Here is a 25505-nt window from a genome sequence, read left to right on the forward strand (position 1 = left end):
CTCGTAGGGCCCCTGCCACCTAGCCAGGAACTTGCTGTCCACGGTCAGTACCAGAACCAAAACCCGATCACCCGGGTTAAAGATCCGGACCCGAGCCTGCCGATTATAGACCCGACTCTGGGCTCACTGAGCTGCCTCCATATGCTCCCTAACAAGAGGCAACACTGTCTCTATCTGTTCTTGCATCTGGGTAACATACTCAATAACACTTTTATACGGAGTGGGTTTTTGTTCCCATGCCTCTTTGGCTACATCCAAGAGAACGGGAGGGTGTCTGCATATAGCAGTTCAAAGGGCGAGATCCCAGTAGAGGCCTGGGGTACCTCTCGCACTGCGAACATGAGATGGGGCAGAAGAAGGTCCCAGTCCTTCCCATCTTTAGCCACCACCCTTTTCAACATATTTTTTTATGTTTGGTTAAATCTTTCTACTAGACTGTCCGTTTGCGGATGTTAAACGGACGTCATAGCTGTTTTATGTGCAGCAACTCACAGAGTTCAGTCATCACCTTGGACATAAAAGGGGTCCCCTGATCGGTCAAAACCTCTTTAGGTAGTTCTACTCGGGAAAATATCTCCATTAACTCCTTAGCTATGAGTTTGGCCGATGTATGTCGCAGTGGCACAGCCTCCGGGTACCGAGTGGCGTAGTCTAGGATGACTAAGATGTGTTGGTGCCCTCTGGCGGACTTTGGTACGGGGCCTATGAGATCCATAGCTATTCTGTCAAATGGTACCTCGATAATCGGGAAAGGAACTACGGAAATGTTGCTGGGGGCTAGTTATCTGGCAGGTCGGACAAGACTTACAAAACTCTTCTACCTCTCTGAATATGCTGGGCCCGTAAACCCGCTGTAGTATACGATCCTCTGTTTTCTGCAACCTCAGGTGACCCCCGAGAACGTGCTGGTGGGCTAGATCTATGACGAGTTTGCGATAAGCCTTGGGGACCACCAACTGTTCAATATGCTCACCCCATAGTTGGTTTACCCGATACAGCATACCCTGATGAACCACAAAACGGGGAAACACCGACTCGGCCCCAGGTTTTTTGTGGTTCACCATCTACTATTAACACATTCTCCCAGGCTCGGGATAGGGTTGGGTCCCGGTGTTGTGCGGTACCAAAATTATTCCCGGAGACATTGAGGTCTGCCAATTCAGGACCCGGCAGCAAGTCCTCCACGTCTCCCACCATCACAGTTAGCGGGGTTGTCTCCCCCTCTTCCACCAAAGTGGCGGTCACCCCTACCGCTGGCCCTTCGGCCTCGGGTTCCCAGGCTTGTGGTCTCCCCCTGAGCAAGGCCACTCTGCAGGGGTTACCCCTGTCTCATGGGTATCGGTAATTCTCGTAGCAGGCCACAGTGCCGGAAGCTCGGGAAGTCTCTCCCTATTATGAGTCCATAATGTAGATTTTGGGTCCATCTACCGGCCATCGCGGTTAGAGACACCAGCGCGATGGGGTAGTCTTTTAAGTCTCCGTGGATGCACATCACCCTGACTTTCCGGCCAGTATACTCGGTGGACTGCACCAGGGTAGCCCTTACTAGGGTCACCAGACTCCCTGAGTCCAGCAGAACCTCCGCCGGAGTGTCTCCCATTTCCACCTGGCACAAGTGATCTAGAGACTCTGGGGTACCTGTTGCACACAGCCTCCTGGCATATAGCGACTGACGGTAGCCATAGTTAGTGTCCATGGGCTCACCCCGATGGGGACAGTCAGCCCTTACATGGCCAGGCTCCTGACATCGCCAACAGACTATTGGAGCCAGGTCCACCTTGGGTACATCCCGGGCGGGTTTTATCGGCTCAAATCTCCAGGCCTGGGGTGGAGATTTCCGGGGTTTGCCGACCCCCCTCCCGACAGAACCCTCCTTTATATTCCTGATAGCTTTATAGCATTCCACCAGGTCCACCATCTCAAGGGCATTGCCAGGAGACACCTGACCGATCCAGTGCTGGAGATGGTATGGCAAAGCCCTCCAGAACATATCGGCTATCATACGATCCAGCATAGCCGTGGGACTCAGCACGTCAGGCTGTAGCCATTTTTGCAAGAAGTGAAGTCAGTTATAATACTGGGGTCGGGCAGGCTCAGCCGCGTTTAACCCCCACTGATGCACCCGCTGGGCCCAGACCAACACATTCACCCCCAGTCTTGCCATAATCTCACTCTTGACTTTCTAGTAGTCGGCCGCTTGATCGTCCAACAGGTCGAGACCCGCTGGGAATCAGATGCCAGGAACGGAGCGACACTGGTCTCTGGGTAGCTTCTCCCTTGTGGCTACCTTCTCGTACATCGCCAGGTAGGTTTCAACGTCATCTGCGGGTGTCATCTTGGGGATCGCCGCACGGACCACTTTCCGGGCATCGTGGACGCTCGGGGTTGCTCCTGCCGTCTGCAAAGCCATCACGTGTTGTAGCAGCAGCCGGTTTGTTTCTTGCTGCTGCCTGTTAGCCTCCCGCTGTTGCAGATTTGTTTCTTGCTGCTGTTTGTTAGCCTCCATGAGGGCCTTCATTACTGCCTCCATTTTGTCAAGGGTCACGGGTTGAAATTTAACGGATTTAATGCAAGACATACAACCGTGCCCGGCGAAAAAAAAATATATATTTTGGCGCTTACGCCTGCCTCTTTGCGCTTGCCCGCATCCTCCACCAATTGTGGGGATTCGCTCTGGTAGTTAGGATAAGCGGGCGCAGTACAGGAGAAAAATACAAGTTCGTAATTCAAACTTCAGTGTTTATTCTCACATGGTGCCAAAAACAAAACGTCACTTTTGCAGTGTTGGTGTTACTTCACAGCCAGAGGCGCTACCCTCAATAAATACTACAAGAAAATTTAGACTGGCACATTCTTATTCATAGTCATAGGTGCATATCCATAAAGCAAACATAGTTGCTAAAAAAAATTATGGCTGCACACACATAAGCAGTAAAGCTGTGAAATGGGGATAATTCTAAATTCAAGTGGTATTATACCTACTATCAATGGATCAATGGAAGCTCTTAGCGCACATTTTAATCAAACTTGTGTCGGGCCCATCTACCAATCGTCAAGGTGGCTTCCGCAGACTGGTCCCTATCACTAATATACCACCTCTTTTGGACTTATCCAAGTCCACATTTTCAGGGCAGTGTAGGAACCAGCTACATTTGTACTTTGTTCAGAAGCCCCAGGCAGATGGGCGTTTGCTCAGTCTAAAAGAGGCGCTGCCCTCAATAAATACTACAAGAAAATTTAGACTGGCACATTCTTATTCATAGTCATAGGTACATATCCATAAAGCAAACATAGTTGATAAAAAAAATACTGGCTGCACACACATAAGCAGTAAAACTGAGAAATGGGAATTATTCTAAATTCAAGTGGTATTATACCTACTATAAATTGATCAATGGAAGCTCTTAGCACACATTTTGATCAAACTTGTGTCGGGCCCATCTACCAAGCGTCAAGGTGGCTTCCACAGATGGGTTTAATGCAAAACATACAACTGTGCCCGGCGAAAAAAAACAACAACAATATTTCGCAGCTTACGCCTGCATCTCTGCGCTTGCCCACATTCTCCACCAATTGTGGGGATTCGCTCTGGTAGTTAGGATAAGCGGGCGCAGTACAGAAGCAAAATACAAGTTCGTAATTCAAACTTCAGTGTTTATTTATACATGGTGCCAAAAACAAAACATCACTTTTGCAGTGTTGGTGTTACTTCACACCCAATGGCAAGTTAATATAACAAAAAGTCACCTTGGTGACAGAAAGTCCGAATACAGGCTTTAGGCGGCCTGTTCCCCTGACACACGGGTCTCAGCTCTCCAGCCCAGCACAGGCCTCAGATCCCAGCACACAGACATGGCTTCTGAGCCCAGCTGCCTATTTAAGGACAGCCAGGTGCTGCCAAAACCCGGACCGGCATTTAAAATCCGGTCCGGTATTTGACCTCACCTGGCTGTAAATCAGCCCAGCAGCACATGCCGAGAGGAAAATACCTGTTTTCCCAGACCAAATCTCTCACTGTGTCACATAGCAAAAACCATTCATTCCAGTTAGGCCCCTTTCACACGGGCGAGTATTCCACGCGGGTGCAATGCGTGAGTTGAACGCATTGCACCCGCACTGAATCCGGACCCATTCATTTCTATGGGGCTGTGCACACGAGCGTTTTTCACGTAACGCAGGCCCCATAGAAATTAATGGGGTTGCGTGAAAATCGCAAGCATCCGCAAGCAAGTGCGGATGCGGCGCGATTTTCACGCACTGTTGCTAGGTGACGATCGGGATGGGGTCCCGATCATTATTATTTCCCCTTATAACATGGTTATAAGGGAAAATAATAGCATTCTGAATACAGAATGCATAGTAAAATAGGGCTGGAGGGGTTAAAAAAAAATTAAAAATAATTTAACTCACCTTAATCCACTTGCTCGCGCAGCCCGGCTTCTCTTCTGTCTTCTTTTTTGCTGTGTGCAGGAAAAGGACCTGTGGTGACGTCACTCCGGTCATCACATGGTCCGTCACATGATCTTTTACCATGGTGATGGATCATGTGATGGACCATGTGATGACCGGAGTGACGTCACCACAGGTCCTTTTCCTGCACACAGCAAATGAAGACAGAAGAGAAGCCGGGTTGCGCGAGCAAGTGGATTAAGGTAAGTTAAATCTTTATTTATTTTTTTAACCTCTCCAGCGCTATTGTACTATGCATTCTGTATTAAGAATGCTATTATTTTCCCTTATAACCATGTTACAAGGGAAAATAATACAATCTACCCAGCACCTAACCCAAACCCGAACTTCTGTGAAGAAGTTTGGGTTTGGGTACAAAACATGCCGATTTTTCTCACGCGAGTGCAAAACGCATTACAATGTTTTGCACTCGCGTGGAAAAATCGTGCATGTTCCCGCAACGCACTCGCACCTTTTCCCGCAACGCCCGTGTGAAAGAGGCCTTAGTGTCCATTCACATGTCCATGAAGTCGGTCCGCATCCGTTGTGCAATTTTGCGGAACTGGTGCGTACCAATTAATTTTCAATGGGACCGCAAAAGATGCAGACAGCACACTGTGTTCTGTCCGCATCCGCACTTCCGTTCCGCGGACCCACAAAAAAATAAAACATGTCTTATTCTTGTCTGCAGCCACGGACAAGAAAAGGCATTTCCATCATAGTACCAGCCATCTGCGGTCCGCAAAATGCGGAACGCACATGACTGGTGTCCGTGTTTTGTGGATCTGCAATTTTCGGACGGCAAAACAGTTACGGAGGTGTGAATGGACCCTTAGCAAGTGCTTATTAACCAGGGGCATTACAGAATAGTATATAATTAACTCATATTAGGATGACCACCTCAGAAGGCGTCCACACCGACATGTGCTTTGGCAGAAATTGATATATATGTCTGATATACAGTGCTGCCCATAATTATTCATACCCCTGGCAAATTTTGACTTAAAGTTACTTTTATTCAACCAGCAAGTAATTTTTTGACGGGAAATGACATAGGTGTCTCCCAAAAGATAATAAGACGATGTACAAGAGGCATTATTGTGGAAAAAAACATTTCTCAGCTTTTATTTACATTTGAGCAAAAAATGTTCCGCACTGTGGAAAATCTCAGAGGACGTGGTCGGAAGCCAAAAGTGACACCTGTGCTGGCCAGGAGGATAGTTAGAGAGGTGAAAAAGAATCCAAGGATCACCACCAAGGCCATCCTGGTGAATCTAGGCTCAGCTGGTGGCAATGTTTTAAGGCAGACAATCCAACGGACACTGCACAATGCAGACCAAGGAGGATGCCACTTCTCCAGATAAGGCACACAAAAGCTTGCTTGGCCTTTGCAAAAGCTCATCTAGACAAAGAAGAAGACTTCTGGTCTTCTGTGTTATGGTCAGATGAAACAAAAAATGTATTGTTTGGTCACAATGATGTTTCCTTCATTTGGCGTAAAAAAGGAGAAGCCTTCAACCCAAAGAACACCATCCCCACTGTCAAACATGGTGGTGGGAACCTAATGCTTTGGGGTGTTTTTCAGCCAATGGACCCGGGAACCTAATCACAGTAAACGGCACCAAGAAAAAAGAGCAATACATGAGGATTCTCAACGACAACATCAGGCAGTCTGCAGAGAAACTTGGCCTTGAGCACCAGTGGACATTTCAGCATGACAATGACCCAAAATACACAGCAAAAGTGGTGAAGAAATGGTTAGCAGACAACAACATTAACGTTTTGGAGAGGTCCAGACTTGAATCCAATTGAGAATCTGTGAAGGGAGCTAAAGATCAGGGTGATGGCAAGAAGACCCTCCAACCTGAAAGATTTGGAGCTCATTGCTAAAGATGAATGGGCAAAAAATACCTGTGGAGACATGCAAAAAGCTGGTCTGCAATTATAGGAAGCGTTTGATTGCTGTAATAGCCAATAAAAGGCTTTTCAATTGATTATTTAGAAGGGTATGAATAATTTTGTACTGGACACTTTTTGCTCAAATGTAAATAAAAGCTGAGAAATGTTTTTTTTCCACAATAATGCCTCTTGTCTTATTATATTTTGGGAGACACCTATGTCATTTCCCGTAAAAAAAAATTACTTGCTGGTTGAATAAAAGTAACTTTAAGTCAAAATTTGCCAGGCGTATGAATAATTATGGGCAGCATTGTAACACTGTATATCAGTGCTCTATTTAAAGAGCCTATATCACCCGGATCACCCCTATTAAACCAGGCACATAGCCTGGTAGGGGTGATCCTGCAGTTTAAAAAGATACCTTCCTCCTCACTGTCGGCGCCATGGTTGTTGATAAAATCATACTTTTATTCCTTTGCTGGCAGGCAATATCGAGCACCAGGAGGCGGGCGTTTTCAGTACGGGCACCTCTATGTGACGCCTACTGACATCTAAACACCCCCCCTCCCCTTGATTGACAGCGCTAGTGTACGGTTCAACTTGGGCTAATGCTGTCAATCAAGGGGAGGGGGATGTTTAAATTTCGGGAGGTGTCACATATGTCACATATAGGTGCCCGTACTGAAAACGCCAGCCTCCTGGTGCTCAAGATTACCTGCCAGCAAAGAAATAAAAGTATGATTTTATCAACAACCATGGCGCCGACTGTGAGGAGGAAGGTATCTTTTTAAACTGCAGGATCACCCCTACCAGGCTATGTGCCTGGTTTAATAAGGGTGATCCGGGTGACAGAGCCTCTTTAAATGTACAGTATTCTAGCCGGTCATTCTACTACACATTCAGATGCAAAGAATTAAACGGGTTGTCCACCTCTTATTAAATGATGGCCTATGCTTAGGGTAGGCCATCACTAGCTGAGGGGATCCAGCGCAGTCCGGGATCCGCATCCGACGGTCCGCACCGCAAAAAATTGTGCATGCACTACTTTTTTGAGGTGCAGAGGCACAGACAGAAAACCCACAGAAGCACTCTGTAGTGCTTCTGCGGGCTTCTGATCCGTTCCGACTCCGCACTGCACCGTATCTTCCGGACCCATTCAATTTGAAAGAGTCCGCATTCGTCATACAATGCGGAATACGGGCACAGCTGGTCATGTGCATGAGGCTTGAGGCTCTGTAGTCAGAGGTTGTATTGAGCAGATATATATACGGTGCAGTGCATGAGGGCAATAACTATATACCGTATTTTTCGCTTTATAAGACGCACCTGATGATAAGACGCACCTAGGTTTTTGAGGAGGAAAATAAAAAAAAATATTTTGAACCAAAAGGTGTGCTTTTGTAGGTTTTGAACTAATGGTGGTCTGTGGATGACGCACTGTTATTTGGATCTGTGGATGACGCACTGTTATGGGGATCTGTGGATGACGCACTGTTATGGGGGATCTGTGGATGACGCACTGTTATGGGGGATCTGTAGATGACACTGATGGGGGGATCTGTGGATGACACTGATGGGGGGATCTGTGGATGACACTGAGGGGGGATCTGTGAATGACACTGAGGGGGGCTCTGTGGATGACACTGATGGGGGATCTGTGGATGACACTTATGGGGCTCTATGGATGACACTGAGGGGGGATCTGTGAATGACACTGAGGGGGGATCTGTGAATGACACTGAGGGGGGATCTGTGAATGACACTGAGGGGGGATCTGTGAATGACACTGAGGGGGGATCTGTGAATGACACTGAGGGGGGATCTGTGAATGACACTGAGGGGGGATCTATGAATGACACTGAGGGGGGATCTATGAATGACACTGAGGGGGGATCTGTGAATGACACTGAGGGGGGATCTGTGCATTACACTGATGGGGGATCTGTGGATGACACTTATGGGGCTCTGTGGATGACACTTATGTCATCCACAGCTCCCCATAAGTGTCATCTACAGATCCCCCATCAGATGCATCAGTGTGGAGGGAGGAGGCGGGGACACTCATGGCGGGGCCCGGTGCAGTGACTCTACTCTAATACACTGGGCCCCGCAACTGTTAAACATTCAATCTGATCTATATCTAATTGTATACGCGCTGTACGGTACTTACTGTAGTACCGGAAGTATAACATTAAGACGGCGCAGACCGGCATCTCCCATTAAGGCGGCGCATGACAGAGGGAGCTGGGGCAGGCGGCGCATGACAGAGGGAGCTGGGGCAGGCGGCGCATGAGAAGGGAGCTGCGGCAGGCGCTGCGCCGTCTTAATGCTATACTTCCGGTACTACAGTAAGTACCGTACAGCGCGTATACAATTATATAGATCAGATTGAATGTTTAACAGTTGCGGGGCCCGGTGTATTAGAGTAGAGTCACTGCAACGGGCCCTGCCATGAGTGTCCCCACCTCCTCCCTTCACACTGATACTTCGCTGGCCGCGCTGTGCAGCATAGCGGCCAGCGAAGTATTCGCTTTATAAGACGCACGGCCATTTTCCCCCCACTTTTGGGGGCGAATAAGTGCGTCTTATAAAGCGAAAAATACGGTACTTTATGTGTCATAGCCAGACCCTTATTTCTGATATTTGCGGACTCTATACTGACAGGAAATGTCCCACAGGATTGGCGCATAGCAAATGTGGTGCCAATATTCAAAAAGGGTCCAAAAACAGAGCCTGGAAACTATAGGCCGGTAAGTTTAACATCTGTTGTGGGTAAACTGTTTGAAGGTTTTCTAGGAGATGCTATCTTAGAGTATCTCAACGGAAATAAGCAAATAACGCCATATCAGCATGGCTTCATGAGGGATCGGTCATGCAAAACTAATTTAATCAGTTTCTATGAGGAGGTAAGTTCTAGACTTGACAGCAGCGAATCAATGGATGTCGTATATCTGGACTTCTCCAAAGCATTTGACACTGTACCACATAAAAGGTTAGTATATAAAATGAGAATGCTCGGACTGGGAGAAAACGTCTGTATGTGGGTAAGTAACTGGCTGCGTGATAGAAAACAGAGGGTGGTTATTAACGGTACACACTCAGATTGGGTCACTGTCACTAGTGGAGTACCTCAGGGGTCAGTATTGGGCCCTATTCTCTTCAATATATGTATTAATGATCTTGTAGAAGGCTTGCATAGTAAAATATAAATTTTCGCAGATGACACTAACCTGTGTAAAGTAATTAACACTGAAGAGGACAGTATACTGCTACAGAGGGATCTGGATAGATTGCAGGCTTGGGCAGATAAGTGGCAGATGAGGTTTAACACTGACAAATGTAAAGTTATGCACATAGGAATAATGCAAGTCACCCGTACATATTAACCACCTCCGGACCGCCTAACGCAGATTCGTGTTCCGGAGGTGGCAGCCCTGCGCTCAGCGACGCATATACGCGTCATCTCGCGTGAGCCGGGATTTCCTGTGAACGCGCGCACAAAGGCGCGCGCGCTCACAGGAACGGAAGGTAAGAGAGTGGATCTCCAGCCTGCCAGCGGCGATCGTTCGCTGGCAGGCTGGAGATGTGATTTTTTTAACCCCTAACAAGTATATTAGACGCTGTTTTGATAACAGCGTCTAATATACCTGCTACCTGGTCCTCTGGTGGTCCCCTTTGTTTGGATCGACCACCAGAGGACACAGGTAGCTCAGTAAAGTAGCACCAAGCACCACTACACTACACCCCCCCCCCCCCCCGGTCACTTATTAACCCCTTATTAGCCCCTGATCACCCCTGATCACCCCATATAGACTCCCTGATCACCCCCCTGTCATTGATTACCCCCCTGTCATTGATCACACCCCTGTAAAGCTCCATTCAGATGTCCGCATGATTTTTACGGATCCACTGATAGATGGATCGGATCCGCAAAACGCATACGGACGTCTGAATAAAGCCTTACAGGGGCGTGATCAATGACTGTGGTGATCACCCAAAATATAGACTCCCTGATCACCCCCCTGTCATTGATTACCCCCCTGTCATTGTTCACACCCCTGTAAAGCTCCATTCAGATGTCCGCATGATTTTTATGGATCCACTGATAGATGGATCGGATCCGCAAAACGCATACGGACATCTGAATGGAGCCTTACAGGGGCGTGATCAATGACTGTGGTAATCACCCCATATAGACTCCCTGATCACCCCCCTGTCATTGATTACCCCCCTGTAAGATCCATTCAGATGTCCACATGATTTTTATGGATCCACTGATAGATGGATCGGATCCGCAAAACGCATACGGACATCTGAATGGGGCGTGATCAATGACTGTGGTGATCACCCCATATAGACTCCCTGATCACCCCCCTGTCATTGATTACCCCCCTGTAAGATCCATTCAGATGTCCGCATGATTTTTACGGATCCACTGATAGATGGATCGGATCCGCAAAACGCATACGGACGTCTGAATAAAGCCTTACAGGGGCGTGATCAATGACTGTGGTGATCACCCCATATAGACTCCCTGATCACCCCCCTGTCATTGATTACCCCCCTGTCATTGATCACACCCCTGTAAAGCTCCATTCAGATGTCCGCATGATTTTTACGGATCCACGGATACATGGATCGGATCCGCAAAACACATACGGACATCTGAATGGAGCCTTATAGGGGGGTGATCAATGACAGGGGGGTGATCACCCCATATAGACCCCCCTGTCATTGATCACCCCCCTGTCATTGATCACCCCCCTGTCATTGATCACCCCCCTGTAAGGCTCCATTCAGACATTTTTTTGGCCCAAGTTAGCGGAAATTATTATTTTTTTCTTACAAAGTCTCATATTCCACTAACTTGTGTCAAAAAATAAAATCTCACATGAACTCACCATACCCCTCACGGAATCCAAATGCGTAAAAAATTTTAGACATTTATATTCCAGACTTCTTCTCACGCTTTAGGGCCCCTAGAATGCCAGGGCAGTATAAATATCCCACATGTGACCCCATTTCGGAAAGAAGACACCCCAAGGTATTCCGTGAGGGGCATATTGAGTCCATGAAAGATTGAAATTTTTGTCCCAAGTTAGCGGAAAGGGAGACTTTGTGAGAAAAAAATAAATAAAATCAATTTCCGCTAACTTGTGCCAAAAAAAAAAAATTTCTATGAACTCGCCATGCCCCTCATTGAATACCTTGGGGTGTCTTCTTTCCAAAATGGGGTCACATGTGGGGTATTTATACTGCCCTGGCATTCTTGGGGCCCTAAAGCGTGAGAAGAAGTCTGGGATCCAAATGTCTAAAAATGCCCTCATAAAAGGAATGTGGGCCCCTTTGCGCATCTAGGCTGCAAAAAAGTGCCACACATGTGGTATCTCCGTACTCAGGAGAAGTTGGGGAATGTGTTTTGGGGTGTCATTTTACATATACCCATGCTGGGTGAGAGAAATATCTTGGCAAAAGACAACTTTTACCATTTTTTTATACAAAGTTGGCATTTGACCAAGATATTTCTCTCACCCAGCATGGGTATATGTAAAATGACACCCCAAAACACATTCCCCAACTTCTCCTGAATACGGCGATACCAGATGTGTGACACTTTTTTGCAGTCTAGGTGGGCAAAGGGGCCCACATTCCAAAGAGCACCTTTTCGGATTTCACAGGTCATTTACCTACTTACAACACATTAGGGCCCCTGGAAAATGCCAGGGCAGTATAACTACCCCACAAGTGACCCCATTTTGGAAAGAAGACACCCCAAGGTACTCCGTGAGGGGCATGGCAAGTTCCTAGAATTTTTTATTTTTTGTCACAAGTTAGTGGAAAATGATGTTTTTTTTTTTGTTTTTTTTTTCCCTTACAAAGTCTCATATTCCACTAACTTGTGACAAAAAATAAAAACTTCCATGAACTCACTATGCCCATCAGCGAATACCTTGGGGTGTCTTCTTTCCAAAATGGGGTCACTTGTGGGGTAGTTATACTGCCCTGGCATTCTAGGGGCCCAAATGTGTGGTAAGGAGTTTGAAATCAAATTCTGTAAAAAATGACCAGTGAAATCCGAAAGGTGCTCTTTGGAATATGGGCCCCTTTGCCCACCTAGGCTGCAAAAAAGTGTCACACATGTGGTATCTCCGTATTCAGGAGAAGTTGGGGAATGTGTTTTGTGGTGTCATTTTACATATACCCATGCTGGGTGAGAGAAATATCTTGGCAAAAGACAACTTTTCCCATTTTTTTTTATACAAAGTTGGCATTTGACCAAGATATTTATCTCACCCAGCATGGGTATATGTAAAATGACACCCCTAGAATGCCAGGGCCCCTAGAATGCCAGGGCAGTATAACTACCCCACAAGTGAGTTCATGGAAGTTTTTATTTTTTGTCACAAGTTAGTGGAATATGAGACTTTGTAAGAAAAGAAAAAAAAAATCATCATTTTCCGCTAACTTGTGACAAAAAATAAAAAGTTCTATGAACTCACTATGCCCATCAGTGAATACCTTAGGGTATTACTTTCAGAAATGGGGTCATTTGTGGGGTGTTTGTACTGTCTGGCCATTGTAGAACCTCAGGAAACATGACAGGTGCTCAGAAAGTCAGAGCTGCTGCAAAAAGCGGAAATTCACATTTTTGTACCATAGTTTGTAAACGCTATAACTTTTACCCAAACCATTTTTTTTTTTACTTGCATCCCTGGATCCGATGAAAGCTGTAATGGCACCGGACGGGGTTACAAGCAAAGTGTACTTGGCTTGCATGCTGACCTGCATTCCCTGGATTTTGTGTGGCTGTCATGGCCCATGAACAGGTAGGAACAAGAGTTAGGGACCACTCAATTGAGACGACCTTGACGCGGTGAGTGGCTTACTATGCTTTGGCCAAAATATAAACCAATGTCTCATCCAGCATGGAGGGCAGAGTGCTGGATGCAGTGTGCGATCACATTTGCATTTTCCATTTTTTTTTTTTACCCAAACATTTTTTTTTATCAAAGACATGTAGAACAATAAATTTAGAGCAAAATTTATATATGGATGTCGTTTTTTTTGCAAAATTTTACAACTGAAAGTGAAAAATTTCATTTTTTTGCAAAAAAATCGTTAAATTTCGATTAATAACAAAAAAAGTAAAAATGTCAGCAGCAATGAAATACCACCAAATGAAAGCTCTATTAGTGAGAAGAAAAGGAGGTAAAATTTATTTGGGTGGTAAGTTGCATGACCGAGCAATAAACGGTGAAAGTAGTGTAGGTCAGAAGTGTAAAAAGTGGCCTGGTCATTAAGGGGGTTTAAGCACTGGGGGCTGAGGTGGTTAAATGGTAAAACACTCGGCAACACTGACATGGAAAAGGACCTAGGAATTTTAATAAACCGCAAACTAAGCTGCAATAACCAGTGTCAGGCAGCTGCTGCCAAGGCCAATAAGATAACGGGTTGCATCAAAAGGGGCATAGATGCCCGTGATGAGAACATAGTCCTACCACTTTACAAATCATTAGTCAGACCACACATGGAGTACTGTGTACAGTTCTGGGCTCCTGTGAACAAGGCAGACATAGCAGAGCTGGAGAGGGTCCAGAGGAGGGCAACTAAAGTAATAACTGGAATGGGGCAACTACAGTACCCTGAAAGATTATCAAAATTAGGGTTATTCACTTTAGAAAAAAGACGACTGAGGGGAGATCTAATTACTATGTATAAATATATCAGGGGTCAGTACAGAGATCTTTCCCATCATCTATTTATCCCCAGGACTGTGACTGTGACGAGGGGACATCCTCTGCGTCTGGAGGAAAGAAGGTTTGTACACAAACATAGAAGAGGATTCTTTACGGTAAGAGCAGTGAGACTATGGAACTCTCTGCCTGAGGAGGTGGTGATGGTGAGTACAATAAAGGAATTCAAGAGGGGCCTGGATGTATTTCTGGAGTGTAATAATATTACAGGCTATAGCTACTAGAGAGGGGTCGTTGATCCAGGGAATTATTCTGATTGCCTGATTGGAGTCGGGAAGGAATTTTTTATTCCCCTAAAGTGAGGAAAATTGGCTTCTACCTCACAGGGTTGTTTTTTTGTTTGCCTTCCTCTGGATCAACTTGCAGGATAACAGGCCGAACTGGATGGACAGATGTCTTTTTCCGGCCTTATGTACTATGTTACTATGTTACTATGTATATATTTAGTCACAGACTAAAATCTGTCATTGTGTGTATTCAGCAAGCGCCATATTGCTAAAAGAAAAGCATATGCTACAGATTGCAAAACAAGAACAGGAATGTTTGCAAAGCAGTACCATCTAATTAATAAGAAATGCTTCTCTTGGAGCAGATTTACAATGCCAGCTTGTTTAGGCGAATGATAACGGCACAGTCACATACTGCTACATTTACATGCAATAGCTTGCCAAGGGTTTTTTTGGCTGGAATTCTTCAGATGAGTGTTATATAAGCTATTTAACATTGAAACTGCTTTTATTTTTCCCTGAACGATATTGTTATTCTCACTCTATTCTTATGGACGCTACACACCAGTCATAAATCTTAGATCACAAAAGTTCAGTAGCTACGGCGCTGGGGGAATCCTAGAACTTTTGTGATTTTGTTCGTTGAGCATGAGGAAAGGATCGGATCAGCTGTGGCCAAAAATCATACAGCAGTTGGGAAATGCAAAGGGAAGTGATCAAGCCCTGCACTCCAGAATTTTAGCTTTAAAAAGTCTTATAATAGGGCTTTGGGACTTTTGGGCTTAAAGGGGTTATCCAACTGCTAAAATGCCTCCCCATACGCCCATGCTTCTCACACGGATAGTACTTACCTTGCTACCCCGAAACCCGCGTCGCTCCTGGTCCCCGCATGGCTGCCGCGGTGCCTCTCCACGTCGCGTGGATGAAAACATCCGGGGGGGGATTGGTCGCGGAAGGGTTCAGCCAATAGCAGGCCACGACGGGAATGAGCCCCCCTAGTATCACCCACGATGCTAGGAAGGCTCGTTCCCGTCGCGGTCTGCTATTGGCTGTCCACCCGACGCCGAATGCAGTGGTGGGCATCAAAAGCCACTCGGGTGCTGGGGAGCGAGGTAAGTACTATACGTGTGAGGGGCCCGGGCGCGTGGGGATGCATTTTAGGGGTTGGATAACCCCCTTTAATTGCTCAATTTTTTTTTGGACATTTTGCACTTTTACATCACTCACTCAAGTTTTTAGTAAGATCTCAAGAAAAAAAAGTGTTGGACTAAAAGATACACTGGACATTGTATAACAGTAGATAATGTTGGGCTGCAAGTGTAACAAATTTTCCCCTTAAGATAATTAACCCCCAAAGACTATATAGTTAGTGACTTGGAGAAAGCAATTGCAGGTTGTGTGACTGAAGTAAGACAGAAAACTAGTATAGAGCCATAATAACACCGCATGTGTCCTCAGAACAACCTCAATCCCAGTAGCATCCAGTATTTTGAAGCCAAAATTAGAAGTAGATGTATACATTTTTCTATTATATCTCCCCAATGTTTAGGGTACACTGCTGGTGTTGGCTTGCAAATAAAACTGACAAAATCTGCAATATGTGCATGAGGCTTAAAGGGAAAATAACATTAGTGCAAATCTGTGACCTCAGTTACTGCACTATGTAAATGGTGTGCAGGTTGGATAGTTACAGCTTCACTCCGTTCACTTGAATGGCACCAAGCTTTAATTACCCTGCCCCACCGCTGCTACAGTTGCAAGAAAAAGTATGTGAACCCTTTGGAATGATATGGATTTCTGCACAAATTGGTCATAAAATGTGATCTGATCTTCATCTAAGTCACAACAATAGACAATCACAGTCTGCTTAAACTAATAACACACAAAGAATTAAATGTTACCATGTTTTTATTGAACACACCATGTAAACATTCACAGTGCAGGTGGAAAAAGTATGTGAACCCCTAGACTAATGACATCTCCAAGAGCTAATTGGAGTGAGGTGTCAGCCAACTGGAGTCCAATCAATGAGATGAGATTGGAGGTGTTGGTTACAGCTGCCCTGCTGTATAAAAAACATACACCAGTTCTGGGTTTGCTTTTCACAAGAAGCATTGCCTGATGTGAATGATGCCTCGCACAAAAGAGCTCTCAGAAGACCTACGATTAAGAATTGTTGACTTGCATAAAGCTGGAAAGGGTTATAATTCATATAAAAATGAATTCCCAAGTTTATCAAGACATTTTGCAGGAGAACTTAAGGCCATCTGTCCACCAGCTGAAGCTCAACAGAAGATGGGTGTTGCAACAGGACAACGACCCAAAGCATAGAAGTAAATCAACAACACAATGGCTTAAACAGAAGAAAATACGCCTTCTGGAGTGGCCCATTCAGAGTCCTGACCTCAACCAGATTGAGATGCTGTGGCATGACCTCAAGAAAGCGATTCACACCAGACATCCCAAGAATATTGCTGAACTGAAACAGTTTTGTAAAGAGGAATGGTCAAGAATTACTCCTGACTGTTGTGCACGTCTGATCTGCAACTACAGGAAACGTTTGGTTGAAGTTATTGCTGCAAAAGGAGGTTCAACCAGTTATTAAATCCAAGGGTTCACATACTTTTTCTACCTGCACTGTGAATGTTTATATAGTGTGTTCAATGAAAACATGGTAACATTTAATTATTTGTGTGTTATTAGTTTAAGTAGACTGTGATTGTCTATTGTTGTGACTTAGATGAAGATCAGATCACATTTTATGACCAATTTGTGCAGAAATCCATATCATTCCAAAGGGTTCACATACTTTTTCTTGCAACTGTATGTAGAAGGCGTGAAGACTAGTGCCATGGCTTCTTCAGGCAGCGGTGCCGAGAGTTGTATCCCCACTAATCTGATATTGATGTCCTATTCTGGGGATGGGGTAAAAATATTTTGAAGTCAGAATACCCCTTAAAGCCTCATTCAGACGACCGTATGGCCTCCCTGCCCGTGTTGTGGACCGCAAACAGTAGGTCCACAAAACACGGGCACCAGCTGTCTGAACGCTATTCTTCGGTGCGGACCTGTTGACTCGAATAGGTCCACGATTGGCAATATATGGCAAAAGATGGGCTTCCGGGTCCCCGACTCCGCACCGCACAAGGTAGAACATGTCCTATTCTGTATGCAGTACTTTTTTCCGTCTAAAAAGACAGATCTCACACGGAAATGGTTTAAAGGGATGTCAAATGTGCAGGATCTGTTTTTTACATTTTTTTATAGGACCCTGTTTTTTTTTTAACAGAGATGTGAACTCTCCCTAAGGGCTTATTCAGATGACCGTATGCATGGGTCCACATCAGTTCCGCAGTGTTGCACCAAAAGGTGTGGGCCCATTCATTTCAATGGGGTTGCAAAAGATGCAGACAGCACACGTGTGCTGTCCGCATCCGTAGTTTCGTTCTGTGGCCCCGCAAGAAAGATAGAGCAAGTCCTATTCTTGTCCGCAATTGCAAAAGCCATTTCTATCATAGTGCCGGCCATGTGCAATCCGCAAAATGCGGAACTCACACAGCCGGTATCCGTGTTTTGCGGATCTGCAATTTGCCTGCAGACTGCAGTTTATTGATAAGCCTTCTATGTGGGACAGTATCAAAAGCCTTACTAAAGTCTAGATAAGCGATGTCTACTGCGCCATCTATTATTTTAGTCACCCATTCCAAAAAAATCAACGAGATTAGTTTGACATGATCTCCCTGAAGTAAACCCAAGCTGTTTTTCATCTTTAAATTGGTCTCGCTAACTTGTATTAGATTAGATTTTATGCTATCTTTCACATACAGGGCCACCCCTCCCCCTTTCTTGCTAAATAGTGTTTGCTAAATGGATGGTAGGCAGTAAGGACAGGAATGGAGACAAGCAGAAAGCCACAGACTGAGTGAATCAGCAAGTCAAATGTGAACAGTTACAGTCACTGAAATGGACATTTTATGCCAGCGTATCATTTTGTGGTCAACAGAAGACCATTAAAATGCATCCTAATCCACAACAAATAGACTTGTCACCGGTTCATCTATCATCTACAGCTCAATGAGTCTTGCATCATGTAATAAGCAAAAGCAAAGGCGTTCCTCCTGACACAGACAGGGCAGCAGGACTTCTAAACTGTAGCCGAGCTGGCTTCTTGTACCTCTTGGAGTGCGACCACACAGTCAGGTTTCTTGATGGAATTTTGGAAGTCAAAAACAGAAGTGAATTTAAAAAAACACATATCCGTCCTTTATATTCTCTCTCCCTTTATGGTCCACACCTAATTTTGGCATAAAAAACTAGATCAGGAATCTGACCGTGTGGCCTTACCCTTAGAAAATTGCTGTTGGTAAAGGGTTGGGCGTATTTTGTTTCTCCTTTTATTCTTAGAAACAAACAGATGACTTCCACAGTCTTTTCAGCACAATACTAGCATAATACATCTGAACATCTGAGATATGTCTGGCCTAACAACCACAGTCCTTTTACATGGAGTGACAATCGGGGCAATTGTGGGGAAGGAGGGTTCAGAGAAATGCTCATTCCCAATAATTGCCCTGTGTAAAGGTGCTGACAATCACCCAGTAAATGAGAAAATGCTTGCTCATCAGATGAAGCCATCACTGATGTGGGTGGACACCAAAATCATTGTTTCCTGGCAGGAGATCATCCTGTCTAAAGAGCGATCTGCTGCCCAGAAACAGTGAATCTATATGTGTACAAGTGATTGCAGTAGTGATCGCTCATCCCCATACAACGGAGACAGGGACGGCGCCACCAGTAAGGCGACTTAGGCAGTCGCCTAGGGCGCCATCTAGCAGGGGGCGCCCTTTTGCGGTGTAAAAAAAAAAAAAAAAGTTGGTTATATAAGTTCGGGCGGCCGGCCGGCGGCGCCCCTCATGCTGCGCCTCCTGAGCGCTTGCCGCTCTAAAGAATCTCCGGCTCAGTGCTGCGCAGCCTGCTGTGTCTGCCCTGTGCTACTGCTGTTGTTAGTGTAGCGTGGCCGAGCGCTGTTCGGTCCGCGGTACAGGAGCTTTTGTTTCCTGTACCCGGCCGGACTGACAGGAAGTGCTCACTTAGTGTGCACTTCCTTTCAGTCCGGCCGGGTACAGGAAACAAATGCTCCTGTACCGCGGACCGAACAGAGCTCGGCCACGCTACACTAGAGGTGACGGGGGGGCGGGGGGTGTAAAATGAGTGACGGGGGGGCGGGGGGTGTAAAATGAGTGACGGGGGGGGGGCGGGGGGTGTAAAATGAGTGACGGGGGGGGGGGCGGGGGGTGTAAAATGAGTGACAAGGGGGGGCGGGGGGGTGTAAAATGAGGGACGTGGGGGGGTGTAAAATGAGTGACAAGGGGGAGGGGGGAGGGGGGCGGGGGTGTAAAATGAGTGACAAGGGGGGGCGGGGGGTGTAAAATGAGTGACAAGGGGCAGCGGGGGGGGGTGTAAAATGAGTGACAAGGGGGGGTGTAAAATGAGTGACAAGGGGGGGGTGTAAAATGAGTGACAAGGGGGGGTGTAAAATGAGTGACAAGGGGGGGTGTAAAATGAGTGACAAGGGAGGGGGGGTGTAAAATGAGAGTGACAAGGGAGGGGGGGTGTAAAATGAGAGTGACAAGGGAGGGGGGGTAGAATGAGAGTGACAAGGGGGGGTAGAATGAGAGTGACAGGGGGGGTAGAATGAGAGTGACAGGGGGGGTAGAATGAGAGTGACAGGGGAGGGTAGAATGAGAGTGACAAGGGGGGGTAGAATGAGAGTGACAAGGGGGGGTAGAATGAGAGTGACAGGGGGGGTAGAATGAGAGTGACGGGGGGGAGTAGAATGAGAGTGACGGGGGGGTAGAATGAGAGTGACAGGGGGGGTAGAATGAGAGTGACAGGGGAGGGTAGAATGAGAGTGACAAGGGAGGGGGGGTAGAATGAGAGTGACAAGGGAGGGGGGGTAGAATGAGAGTGACAGGGGGGGTAGAATGAGAGTGACGGGGGAGTAGAATGAGAGTGACGGGGGGGTAGAATGAGAGTGACGGGGGGGTAGAATGAGAGTGACGGGGGGGTAGAATGAGAGTGACGGGGGGTAGAATGAGAGTGACAGGGGAGGGTAGAATGAGAGTGACAAGGGGGGGTAGAATGAGAGTGACAGGGGAGGGTAGAATGAGAGTGACAAGGGAGGTGGGGTACAATGAGAGTGACAAGGGAGGGGGGGTAGAATGAGAGTGACAAGGGAGGGGGGGTAGAATCAGAGTGACAAGGAGGGGGGGGGGGAGAGTGACAAGGGAGGGAGGGGGGGGGGGGAGAGAGTGACAAGGGAGTCCCCAGAGCCAGACTGCAGCCAGAGACCAGATCATCTTATTGTCCTGGTGGTAAGTAGACGATGCAATATGTGTATTATGTAATTGTTTAGTTATTAATACTACATTGGAAACTAATTTACCTCACATTTAGGGTCCATTCACACATCCGTGTGTGTTTTGCGGATCCACAAAACACGGACAGCGGCAATGTGCGTTCCACATTTTGCGGACCGCACATTGCCGGCACTAAGAGAATATGCCTATTCTTGTCCGCAATTGCGGACAAGAATAGGACATGTTCTATTTTTTCCAGGATCGGAATTGAGGATCCGGGTCCGCAATTCCGTTCTGCAAAAAGGGACAGCTACAAGAAGCTAGATTAACCGTAAGGGAAACATAGCAGTTCTTTTAATTTAAAAGCTGAGAAAGGGGTGGAACATATGTGATGTCATGATATGGGCAGATCATCTGATAAGGGGGGGGGGGGGGCGGCAGATTTTATCTTGCCTAGGGCGGCAAAAACCCTTGCACCGGCCCTGAACGGAGGTGATTGCTGCATGTAAATGCAGCTCTCACCTCCGGTCACAATCAGGCAATTATTGGGAACAAATGATTCATTCCGATAATTGCCTGCACAGTCTACCTGTTTAAAGGTGCCTTTAGGCAGTAGATCCCTAATGAACCAGTCTGTCTTAGACTCATATATTCATGCTTCACCCCAAGGACCTAAACATAAACTGTAAAATAGTGTCTTGAAGTGGACACATGCTATTACTGCAGTTTTACTTCTGTTGGCACCAAGGCCACCAGATCGATCAGCTTTGGCTAGCTGAGCAGAGCTGCAGGAAGAGTTTTCCAGATTTCTGATACTTAAAGGGGTTATCCCATGACTAATGTAAAAAAGGAAAATCAGAAATCATATTGTACATGCCAGTCTCTTTCTAACAAAGCTAGAACCAGTCCTGTATCCCACATGGATCCAGAGATCTCCCCATCCATTACTCTGTTCGATTTACAGTCTATCTTACAAGCTGACCGCTCAAGGGGAGTGTCTTTTCTGCTGCAGCTAAGGGGGCGTGTCTCAGCGCTCCCTATCACAGCTCAGGAGGTGTGTCTCAGCTCTCCCTATCACAGCTCAGGGGGTGTGTCTCAGCTCTCCCTATCACAGCTCAGGAGGCAGTTGAAGGATGAAACTGAGCATGTGCGGCCATTAAAATGATCAGGACAAAGAAAAAAGAAAAAAAAACAAACAGCAGGAGGCGCCATACAGATGCATTGTATTGAATAACTCAGTGGCTATGCTAAATTTTTAATTACATGCAAATACAAAAGTATTTAGATCCAGGTGCTGGTTTGAAAACTGTAGAATATTTTTCGTAGGACAACCCCTTTAATGAGTAAAACAACTACTACTTATTGGACAGCACAGGGGCTCAGTGGTTAGCACAGAGGTTCTGAGTTTGAATCTCGCCAAGGAGAACATCACTTTGTGTTCTCCCTGTGTTTGTGTGCCTCTCCTCTGATTTACCCCCACGTTACAAAAACTAGATAATGGGTTACCTAGCTGCTACTGACATTGTCCCTAGGGCGTGTTTGATTGTGAGCCCCATTGGGGACAGTGGGTAATATAAGTGATGACAATCTTTGTACGGCGCTGTGGAATATGTAAGTGCTATATAAGCAACAGAAATAAATAATAGTAACATTAACATCGCGCCTAAACATTTCTACTAGTCTTTCTAAACTTCTTGCCTAAATGCTTCAGTTGTCTTCTTCTCTTTTTTTCCCCTCAAAGCTTCAAAATGTAATCTTCTTGGGTATCGCATGGTAAGCTTGTTTCCTGACATTCTACTAGATATGGACAGTTTGTGGACCTTTTTATTACTACTTGTTTTGCACTAATTATGAATAGAAACCATGTTACTAACTATTAGTTTAAACCAACCAGTTACAAACTCTGACCAAAACATAGTGGAACTTTTTTATTTTATTCTTATTTCATTCACATCATTCTTTCGACATTACATTGCCACAATTCAAAAATTATTGTTGATAATCCAACCTTCTATTCAATGATCCTTTACCTTTTACTGCATTTGAACGCGTTATTTCATCCTAATTGCAGTTTTCTAACTGCAGTAGGCCATAATGGTAAAATATGTCCATGTGATCACACTGGCTGGACTACCACTGCAACTCCGAGAATCAGCGAAACATCTGGTAGTGGACACCTTAGATGTTGTAATTAGTAGCGGCCACAACTTCTAAGAAGTTTGCCAGTGAGAGAAGAGCACCCCCTGTCAGTCCATTGGTGCTCCCCTGAGATTCACTTGATGGGTGACAGTTGCTTAATGTGGCAGCCAGTGGCCTAACAACTACATTTGCAAAACATGTGGAATACATTACCATGATTGAAAACGTTTATTAGTGTATGCACCTTTAACGGTCCCTTATGAGGTGGCCGTCGCACTGATTGCAGCATGCAGCTTGTGCTGCAGCAGGAAGTCCATACATGACATTGGGGCTCCCCCTGCCCTCCAGCCGCTGATTGACATTTTTTTTTCCATATGCAGTTATAGAGAGAAACATCTTAATCAGCGGGGACTCTTCCTTCAAAGTGGACCCCTCACCAGCCACGAACTATGATGGTCATTTATCAAAGACCGGCATTTTAAAGACCCTGTGCTCACGGGAATGCTCTTCATTATGACTAGGCGCATGCCTGGTCATAAATTAAGCGCATCCTCCGGCAGTCCATGCTTCTAGATTGAACTCTACTCCAGCTCGTAGCATAAATTATAGTGACTCTCCCACCCACACCATGCTCCCACCCTGACCCTACCACTCCCCCCTTTTCATAAAGTGGCAAGGGCAGTATACAAACTAAGTTTAAGCACAATGGCCTTTAAAAAGTCGCACACCCCCTGGTTTGTGGCATAGGGTGTCATAGTAAATGAACTTTAAAGAGGTTTTACAGGTGCTTAATATTGATGACTTATCGGCAGGATAGTTCATTAATAGCCAATTGATGGGGGTCAAACACCCCGCACCGCTGCCGATCAGATCTTCCCTGCAGCCTCTGGGGCTAGAACGAGCACTGTGAATCGAACGGGAAGCACAACTCCATTCTTAGTGTAGTGGCCGTGCTGGGGTACTGCAGCTCATTTTCCATAGAAGTGAATAGGAGCAGAGCTGCAGTACCCCAGCACGGCCACTACACTATGAATGGAGCTGTGCTTCCTGTTCCATTCAAGAGCTAGTAACCTGGGGCCGCAGGGAACAGCTGATTGGTGGGTGCGCGGGGTGTCAGAACCTTGCCGATCAGCTATTAATGACTTATCCTGAGGATAAGCCATCAATATCAGGAGCTTGGAAAACCCCTTTAACTTGTGATTTCTCAAAATACGACTTCACATTAACTCCTAAGTGACTGCTGATATCAGCATGTCTGTCACTTCAGTGTGCTTCCCTCAAAGAGGTCAGCATGAGAGACTTGCAGGTCCCCTTTACAGACCAATGATTAGAATATATGTCTATGTCCAGTAGAAAAGTGATATTAAATACATTAATGTAAGTGAATCAGAGATGAAGCTCTCAGGACTGGGCATGAGCAGACTGGCTATTGCTGTGAATTTCTAATAAGATGTGTATAGTAGTCCTAATGCAAGTTATAAATTGTATCATATTTGACTTCTTCTGCTTTCTCCCACAGCCCAAGATCGTAGAAGCTCTCCTGGGTTATGAGATAGTTCACGTGTCCTGCGGGGCTTCACATGTTCTTGCAGTTTCGAACGAGAAAGAAGTGTTTTCCTGGGGCCGTGGGGACAATGGTAGGGCTTGTCCTGACCTCTCTGCACATATGGCTTATTGGACTGTCAGACAGTATTATTGCACACAGGTCTTGTACTAAGCTGTGCAGTACACCACCATACACAGTGCTGAAACTGTAACCTCTGTACAGGTAGAACAAGAACTTCTTGGTTTGGTTCACACAAGGAACCCTAAGTTTTTTGTCACAGGGTCATAACGATGCTAATATGTTCTTACTGAGTCTTTTCCCTTGTAATATGTCATATTTTATATTTGCTAATTTAAAGGGCGCCTGTCAGCAGATTTGTACATATGAAACTGAATGACCTGTTACATGTGCACTTGGCAGCTGAAGGCATCTGTGTTGGTCCCATGTACATATGTCCCCGCATTGCCGAGAAAAATACAGATTTAATATATGCAAATGAGCCTCTAGGAGCAATGGGGGCGTTGCTATTGCAGGGAGAGCTGCATTTGCATATATTAAAACGTCATTTTTCTCAGCAATGCGGGCACATATGAACATGGGACCAACACAGATGCCTTCAGCTGCCAAGCGCACATGTAACAGGTCAGCCAGTGTCATAGGCACAAATCTGCTGTCAGATGCCCTTTAATAATCATTGTTGCAGCAATACCTGAGCAGAATCACTGTACGCTGCTGTTTTGTGTCTGTTGGAAAATAGTTGTGGAACCAATGTGCCAACCAACTAGTGTGGCTGGCTGCTGACCCTTGGGGGTCTTAGACACCAGTGCGAGGCAAAACACAAAGACAGAACCAGGCAGAGGTCAGGCAGGCAGAATACATGCAAATCTGAAAAAGAGTCCCAGGGATAGGGCTGACTCCGCAGATTCAGAATCCAGGCAACAGTTAGATGAACAGATCAGGGTAGTAGGCACAGGTCAGATTGCAGACAGACAAATGGATTATAGCTCCTTCACAGGATCCAGTAGACTAAAAAGGCCAGATAGAACCTATTGCTTGGACCAAGGGTGGGACAAACAGAATATAAAGCAGGGCCACTAGTCAAGCAGGTGTACACAGAAACCAAGGAGCATTA

At 45.9% G+C, this 25505-nt stretch overlaps 1 protein-coding gene across 1 annotated transcript in view; it reads left to right on the forward strand.

Moving 5' to 3' along the window:
- NEK8 (NIMA related kinase 8) overlaps window positions 1-25505 on the forward strand; it is a 126783-nt gene that overhangs the window by 75760 nt on the left and 25518 nt on the right. The window contains exon 10 of the mRNA XM_040423403.1: window positions 24347-24464. Within this exon, the coding sequence (XP_040279337.1) occupies window positions 24347-24464 (118 nt within the window). The remainder of the gene's footprint in view (window positions 1-24346; window positions 24465-25505) is intronic.

Source organism: Bufo bufo, chromosome 3 (assembly GCF_905171765.1).
Source record: "Bufo bufo chromosome 3, aBufBuf1.1, whole genome shotgun sequence".
In the NCBI taxonomy this organism is placed as follows: domain Eukaryota; kingdom Metazoa; phylum Chordata; class Amphibia; order Anura; family Bufonidae; genus Bufo; species Bufo bufo.